Below are 8,684 nucleotides of genomic sequence, written 5' to 3'. Positions count from 1 at the left end.
TCCTCTGATTGGTAGCAGCTCCGCCGCTCAATCATTTCATCGCTGTTGAAATTTGCTACATTTATTTGAACTGAACTCGAATTACTCATCACAGATGCCAATCATCCCTGAAAATGAATGGAGATAACCTCTGGTATACTTATTTATTTTATTTCATTGGTGTTTTACGCCGTACTCAATAATATTTCACTTATACTACAGCGCCCAGCTTATGGTGGGAGAAAACTTGGCAGAGCTCGGGAGAAACCTCGGGTATAGCGAGAATGTTCAAATAGAGCATATGTATTGATTAGATTGCATTGTTGTTTTACACCGTACTCAAGAATATTTCCCTTATACAATAGCGGCCAGTGTTATGGTAAGAGGAGGTTGCCTGCCGATTTCCCACGCCCAGAGAGGAAACCAGCATGAGTTGGACTTGAACTCACAGCTACCGCACTGATGCGAGGCTCCTGGCTAATCATCTTGACGACGGAGGCCCACCACCTACACGCTGTGTTCGCTGTTCAGGCCTGTACGTGTTACAGGTGGAGAAGATTCGCCGGTTACCAGCTTTACTTCGGGCACTCCGCTTTCCTCAACCCGTGAAACCAAGAACCGTCAGCGAAATAGTCTTCCCTGCGGCGTTAAACATCAGTCCTCGGCTTTATGAATCAACAAATGCGTTAAACACGACAAGGTGGAAAAGCAAGAATGTGTGTAGGAAAATACATTTCGTTATTATCTTACATTTTTTTTCGACACCACATCACCACGAATGAGTTCGTTACAAACATAGCAACCAGTGGTATACAGGAATTCAGCGGATAGTGGTATTAAACACAGAAGAAAGGTCTACATCATTCTTGTTTACTCGAAGTTTTCCCAAATCATTTCGAAATCAATAACAAATGGTGTAAATGCGCGGAAACGGTGTATAGGCAATGTACGAGCTATAAGGAAAGGCACAACTATTATTCCCCCCTATCCCCGTGGTCCACATCCTGTGAACGACGTGACTGGAGTTCCTAAATATACCTCACAACATTGAATTCATTTCCTGTTTGCGCTCAGCAGTGTCCAGTGATTCCAGTTCTTTGAGAAAACGACTTCGTACGTATTTGGCGTCCATCCACTCCTCATACGTCACTGCACTGGTCCGCATCCTCCGTCTTTGAGCTTCCATGCATTTATAGGCCTTTGATTGTTTAAATTCTGTCCGTGACACTCCAGAGGGCAAGTCCAACTGCCACCCCTCTCGAGATTTCAACCAGTTTTTGTGGGCATCTTTGTACTCTTTGCTATCGGGATGCTTCGCCTCGCCAACCATAGTACTGCCAGTATGAAAGACACTGTTATAACGTCCCCGGAAAATTCTGTGATTTTCAGGCGCATGTTTTTTGTCATGCAGCCATTTCTGAAAAGCTTTGTCACCAGAATTTTCATTTTCTGAGTCTGTTTCGCATTCCTCAGTATGACTAACCTTAGAAGAACGCGTTTCTTTCGCTTTTCTCTCCATCCAAGCTTTAAACGCGGCTTCATTTAAGCCAGTTTTCGTTCTTTGTGCTCTTGATTGTAGATATGCTAGTCGTAGTTTTCGTTTTATTGACAACCATTTTACCCTGTTGGGTGGTTTTGGTGACATTCTGAAAAAAAGAAAAAAAAATACATGAAAAAATTACATACACTGTATATTCTTCATTTCTATGAACTCAACATTATCTCACCTGCAATGATGGTTACATAGGCAGATGAAACAAATGGAACATTCGTACATCAGTCGTCAGCCATAATGGATGAATAACCAAAAGACCAGTTCCAACACAGCTTTCAATACAAACCACCAAAGGACTAAGAAAGTGTCTAAACTAAGAAAGCAGGGCGGATTCATGTAAAGAGAAACACTCGGCGGTTTTCAGTGATCACCGAAAGACGCAGGGAATATTCTAGACGAATGAGTGAAATAGGTTTTCAAACCATGCTAGTATATAAGTTGCAAATAATCAAAATATCTCAGTTGCACTTTGACTAAAACTGTTCACATATCCACAATTTCGATCTTATTTAGCATTATTAATATCCTGCCCCCAGCCCCGGGTTTAACTATGCACAATAGGCACTTAATTATACAAAATTATGAACAGAGCGATCGAGTAAAACTAGATATATTTGACACAGCTCTCATACCAGAGATCACAATTTTAAGGCTATAGCTTCAAGCATTTGGCCAGCTTGGCACTCTGCTACACATTGATACTGATTTGGACACACGTACAGTTATGAAGTGAAAATGCTTAAAGTGACAGGCGTTGTGTGATTTAAGTAATTTTACCGCTGTGTCCATGTATGACAAGCTCGCCGACTGATGGTACACGTGTTAAAGTTATGGAATTGAAAAGCCAACTACTAGTGACACGACTGGAGACAACAATGACCAAATACACGACAGCATTACCTTCTGTTGTGGACCTACTAATAAAGAGACAAAGGTTCGTCATTCACTGCTACAAAAACAAACGCATAAGAGAACTTATCCAGGCCAACTTAACGTGAGTATGTGTGTAGGCAGTGACAAACCAGATGGTCAGATTTGTATCTCACTGACACTCACCTGTCGCCTTCAGCCCGAGATCTGATGCTAGAGGATGACTGTTGTCTGTCATATTTGCCGGGCTTTTCCGATTCTTCCACTCCAAGCTGACGCTCCCCATTTTTTTCCTCGGGAGAACCATCAGTAGCTTTCGACCCTTCCCGAAATTCCAAGTGATCTGGAGGGGATAGTGATTCTGGTGAAGGGTGGGGCGCATGACAGCCTGGGACCTTCTTTGATTGGTTGGCTAACCGGAAATCAACTACGTTTAGTTTGCTTTCAAATGCAGCGCTGTCTGATGAGCCTTTAAACCCGACGAGTGATGGGTTTGCTCTGCCCGATAGTTGAAGAAGAATTCGCGCTTTAGGAATTTTCGCCCAATATGAGGATTTTTCTGGTTCAGCAGAGCGTCCCCGGGAGGGCATCCGCAGAACCTTCTGTGTGACAGGTAATTTAGCGGACGAAGCCCGGCGAGTTTCGACGTTATTCTGGGGTTGGGCGGAATGAGAGGAAACGGTGGAATTTTCGTTTGTATCTTGCAAACTTATGCTGAGACCCTGGCGAATATCTTGTTTGTCCCTGGACTGTGGATTGGACTTGGGGGCAGCGTTCTGTGAGGGATGCCAGGGCTTGGGTATCGTCTCTTTGATGCCATATTTGCGGAAGAGCATTTGTGCACGTGATCTGGGCATGGCGGGCGTTGGCTCACGTGATGGCTGTGGCGGAGAAGAATCGGGACTGGTGCACAGTTCTGTGGACCTCTCATGGAACAGGACGTACCTGAGCTTCTTTGCGCATCGCTTACTGGATCTACTGATAGCGGTATGTAGTGGTGTTTGTCCTAATGCGTTGGACATGGTCAGGTTGACTTTATGTTGCAGCAAGATGTCCACCACGGCCACTCTATCTCTGCAGACCGCAGCATGGAGAGCCGTGTGGCCGAACTTAGTTACCCGGTTTACGATGTCATCTGTAAAAACAAAGCAATTAACAAAGACGTGGATCTGTGAAAAAAACTATATTTGCAAAACTGTCAACCGAATAGGTCGTGTAAATTATGTAAAGGAGATATATCTGAAAGGAGAAGAGTAAATGTAAACACTCACCACATACGACTTATACAAACGTAAGGCGGATGCTCATAGAATGTAAGTCCCTGAGAAATATGAAAGTCTCAGGCAGTCCAGTCAAAAGCGTCTAGTGGTAAGACATCTCAATCCGTGCACATTTATGCTTGAATATCGCAAACAAAGTATACCTTTGGTATGTTGTGATAACATGCCACAATGTATTGGAAGTCAGGCTGTTTAAGTACCGAACGAAATTGATGAGTAACTCTCAACTGACGATATAAACAATTTCCCTCGCTTTCCCTTCATTAAAGGATTAGTGTCCAGATTTAGCTACATGTCCTAATTACAAAAATTATAACCTGTTTTAACAGTATGTTGCCTGGAATGCCTGTGAGAAACGTAAATTATGACTTTAAATCCACCAAAAACAATAAGTTTACTACCCAAGCCAATCTCCAGCAGGCCGCTCGGTAAAGCTACGTGGGTGACGTCTGGTATAGTACAGGAAAACAATGTCCGCCCTAATATGCATACAAATCAGAACTTCGCAGCGAAAAGTACTGATTATGTAAGAAGTGTGATTATGACAAAAAGCATTGGAAAATACTATGATGTCAGACTTTATACCGTGCTTTAGAACACTGTAAAATTGAATCTCATGTGGTTGTTGCACTTACATATAGTTTAGTGAAGATTAATTTTTTGGGTATAGTGAACGGCTGAGAGAATTAATTGACGACTCCAGCAGATGGCAAAATTGGCAAGAGATGACAGTGAAGATCTGTAACTGACATAACGCATAACAATGATACAACTTACTTTTTGTTAAAATCCGGCGACAAAGTTTATCTCTGTCCAAACTGCTGGCAAGAAACAGGGAATAAAACCATTTGTCAGAGGACCACCCATCCTGCTCAAGTCCATCGCTGTTACTCTCAGCATCTTGACGAACGCTGTCTATCAACACTTCCTCCAGATCCGACCAGTTATCGTTTGTCACAGACTTGCAGAGGCCGTGATATCCATCCCGCAGTTGTAACCGTAGCACTACAGTTTTCTCACACTTCTGCGTTAAAATCAAGTTTTCATTTTTCCGCACATCGGAACCGTCTGGGTAATGTAGAGTGCATATATCGCTAGCAATTCCTGACAATAACTCCAGGTGACAAAAGACCCAGTTCACCGTGACCGACAATGGCACACTCCGGATGGTGCAGACAGACTCTGAGGGTAAGATCACCACAACTGTTAGTTTTCCCGCGCCACTTTTACCACGGGCGTAGGGCGGCGTCGAGCGGGATCTCTGCGCATGCTCCTTTTCGGTGTTTACCTCCATGCTGAAGTCAAGGCAACTGCATCATTCCCGAAAAAACTGCAACACATACGTATTAGAGAGAACGTTAATGTGTGCTTTAAAAAAGCATATGTTCCCTTAATCTTTTCTTTTTTTACGACGCCAAACAAATATTAACACTGTTGGCAACTTTTTGAAAATTTTCAAAATAATAAGATGTTGTAGGTGGGAACAGTTCAATTCAAAGAGTTCAGGCCCCGGCGTCACGAAGCGATCTTAGACGTAAGACAAAATTTCAAATCACTTTAAAATTTCCGATGCAACAAGGTCAAAATATTGCTTGACAGTGTAAATTCTGGGTAAGCTATTGTGGAACAAATTTCAGCTAAAATAATAGAAAGGAACATACCAAATTTCATGATTAAAATTTTCGCTTCGTGATCCTGGGGCCTGACTTCATAGAAAAGTTTACTTCATTCAAATGATTAAATCAGTATTCCAGTCATATTGTGGTGAGAACATATCAGAACCAGGAAACATGTCTTGGTCAGGTCGAAAGACAACTGCCTCATATAAGTGAAAGAATTCAAATGATAGCTCACAGAAAACAGAAGCTTTTTAAACCGGCTAAAAAGAAAAAAAAAATCGAAAAACACATTAAACGAAGTTCTTATACAATAACTTTAGATATCACGAGACATAATAAATTATATATAAATATTTAAATGCAGCATTGCCGGCACGTGAAAACTGAATCAACAGTCAAACAACTGAAGTACAGAGTCAAATATTTCCATTCCCCATCTTGAAAAATAAATATGTTGTGAACGATGTTGACATAATCTGTTCACAGGGCTCACACGAGAGAGTTCCATGTTAGTCGCGTTTTACCCCTTACTTGCCTGGGGGCCTCAGGTCTTATTGTTCACTCCAGAGGCTCCACGGGTAGACACACTTATAATGGCATCTTAGCGTCATGTTCAGCACATCGCTTCCATTAATACAAGTATACAGAGCACTTGTTCCGTAATCATTTTACTCACCAAGTTTTATAACACCGATTCCTGGTTTCTTCTTTCACCCATAAACCTCGACCGCCGTTATCTATAAGTGCACAATAACCTTAAACGCCAGTCAAATAAATGATAGCACGGATTCGCACACAACTATATAGATCATTCATAGTTTTGTGTACAGTGTAAAGGCTGGTAGGACATGCAATTTGTCAAATCACATGGCCCATGAGCCCATACGGCCAGGGCAGGGTTCGCACAGCCTCTGGACTGGATTAACTGGTGTTGTGTCACAAAACGTTCGTTAACAATGGGTAGGTAGAGTTAGCAGGCCTCACTTGTAATTTATCATAAAACCCTAGGAGAGGAGGTAATCCGAATTATGGCCCCGTGAACTCTCCACATGAGTGGTTTGTGGAGAATGACACGAGAATAGCCTGTAATATCTAATCCATCTAGTACCATATAGCCTTTGATACACCACGCCTTTTGAAAAACTGCACCACTTAAGGCTTAATCGCTATTATACCAAGCCAGCAACTAATCGGTGCTTCGGTATATTAAAATAGCAGGATACTAGGCAGGAATGAAAATTTACTTGTTCAGAATTCATACAAACTTGTGACCTGACGCCTGAGCTGAAATCTACGTTTAGTGAGTTTTGTTGCCTCAATTCACTCTGTATGTACATGTATAGTTTGAGTATCGGTCACAGTCCAAATCCAGATCAAAATCATCCAAATTCAAAACCGATGAATCGTGATACCTTATACAGTCATCCTGCACTCGGACAAGTATCTAACAAAATATGTACACCTGTACGCTGTCAGCTTGTCCAGCGGTCAGAGGGAGAAGGTATTTCATAAAAATAAAATACTGTCACACCCCCCCCCCCCCCCCCCCCCCCAGCAGTTATTTACATTTAGAATAGTCTCAGTGCTCCTAAATGGACTGAAGGTTTTATTTTGTACACGCCAGACATTAGGGACAAACCTAACAAGCCAGTTCTACACGTACATATCTGAGTTTCATGTGATTAATACCCATCATACCACCTTCTCTCTAATGTTTGACCAGGGCTAGCCGTAATAGCGTGAACTCACAGAAAACCCTTCTCTGTTTTCTGTTTTACTGCCCTGAGTGATAACTCCGTCTTTGTACATAATGATTGTGACCTCAGTTTGAACATAGCGTACTGTGGTTATATAGCGAGCTTAGGTTAGATTCATATATTGTACCACAAAACACTGAGCATATGGCGAAGGGATTCATGTATTGTACAACAGACCATTCAGTCTATGGCGGAAAGATTCATGAATTGTACCCTAGAACACTGAGTCGTGGCAGAGGGATTCATTTATTGTACCCCCAGAGCATTGGGCCTGTGAAAAAATGATTAAGCCTGTAAGGCCAAGGGATTCATGTCATGCACACCAGAACACAGAGACTATCGCAGAGGGATTTATTTATTGTACACCAAAACATTGAGACTATTTCGTATGGACTCATGTAATGTACACCAGAACATTGATCCTATGGCGAAAGGATTCATGTAATGCACACCAGAACATTGAGACTATGGCGAAGGGATTCATGTAATGTACAGCAGAACATTGAGACTATGGCGAAGGGATTCATGTAATGTACACCAGAACATTGAGACTATGGCGAAAGGATTCATGTAATGCACACCAGAACACTGAGACTATGCCGAAGGGATTCATGTAATGTACACCAGAACATTGAGACTATGGCGAAGGGATTCATGTAATGCACACCAGAACATTGAGACTATGGCGAAGGGATTCATGTAATGTACACCAGAACATTGAGACTATGGCGAAAGGATCCATGTAATGTACACCAGAACATTGAGACTATGGCGAAGGGATTCATGTAATTCACACCAGAACATTGAGACTATGGCGAAGGGATTCATGTAATGTACAGCAGAACATTGAGACTATGGCGAAGGGATTCATGTAATGCACACCAGAACATTGAGACTATGGCGAAGGGATTCATGTAATGCACACCAGAACATTGAGACTATGGCGAAAGGATTCATGTAATGTACTCCAGAACATTGAGACTATGGCGAAAGGATTCATGTAATGCACACCAGAACACTGAGACTATGCCGAAGGGATTCATGTAATGTACACCAGAACATTGAGACTATGGCGAAGGGATTCATGTAATGCACACCAGAACATTGAGACTATGGCGAAGGGATTCATGTAATGTACACCAGAACATTGAGACTATGGCGAAAGGATCCATGTAATGTACACCAGAACATTGAGACTATGGCGAAGGGATTCATGTAATTCACACCAGAACATTGAGACTATGGCGAAGGGATTCATGTAATGCACACCAGAACATTGAGACTATGGCGAAGGGATTCATGTAATGCACACCAGAACATTGAGACTATGGCGAAAGGATTCATGTAATGTACACCAGAACATTGAGACTATGGCGAAGGGATTCATGTAATGTACAGCAGAACATTGAGACTATGGCGAAGGGATTCATGTAATGTACAGCAGAACATTGAGACTATGGCGAAGGGATTCATGTAATGCACACCAGAACATTGAGACTATGGCGAAAGGATTCATGTAATGTACACCAGAACATTGAGACTATGGCGAAGGGATTCATGTAATGTACTCCAGAACATTGAGACTATGGCGAAAGGATTCATGTAATGTACACCAGAACATTGA

The 8,684-nt window shown here is 42.2% G+C and overlaps 1 protein-coding gene across 1 annotated transcript; it reads right to left on the bottom strand.

The window, feature by feature from the left end:
• Positions 1 to 801: 801 nt before the first annotated feature.
• LOC135475606 (uncharacterized) lies at positions 802 to 4,978 on the bottom strand. Its single transcript, XM_064755534.1, has 3 exons — positions 4,462 to 4,978; positions 2,591 to 3,539; positions 802 to 1,625 (listed from the first exon to the last, which is right to left on the bottom strand). The coding sequence occupies exons 1-3, from the start codon at positions 4,976 to 4,978 to the stop codon at positions 1,019 to 1,021; spliced, it is 2,073 nt and encodes a 690-aa protein (XP_064611604.1). The 3' UTR covers positions 802 to 1,018.
• Positions 4,979 to 8,684: the final 3,706 nt, after the last annotated feature.

Source organism: Liolophura sinensis, chromosome 9, assembly GCF_032854445.1.
Source record: "Liolophura sinensis isolate JHLJ2023 chromosome 9, CUHK_Ljap_v2, whole genome shotgun sequence".
In the NCBI taxonomy this organism is placed as follows: domain Eukaryota; kingdom Metazoa; phylum Mollusca; class Polyplacophora; order Chitonida; family Chitonidae; genus Liolophura; species Liolophura sinensis.
Note: the sequence above shows the minus strand (reverse complement) of the source record. Positions and strands in the feature narration are given on the sequence as shown.

Coding starts and splice junctions, on each gene's coding strand:
- LOC135475606 (XM_064755534.1), bottom strand. CDS start 4,978: ATGGAGGTAAACACCGAAAAGGAGCATGCGCAGAGATCCCGCTCGACG. Junction 3,540..4,461: donor TCGCCGGATTTTAACAAAAA/GTAAGTTGTATC, acceptor TTGTTTTTACAG/ATGACATCGTAAACCGGGTA. Junction 1,626..2,590: donor TCTCGGGCTGAAGGCGACAG/GTGAGTGTCAGT, acceptor TCTTTTTTTCAG/AATGTCACCAAAACCACCCA.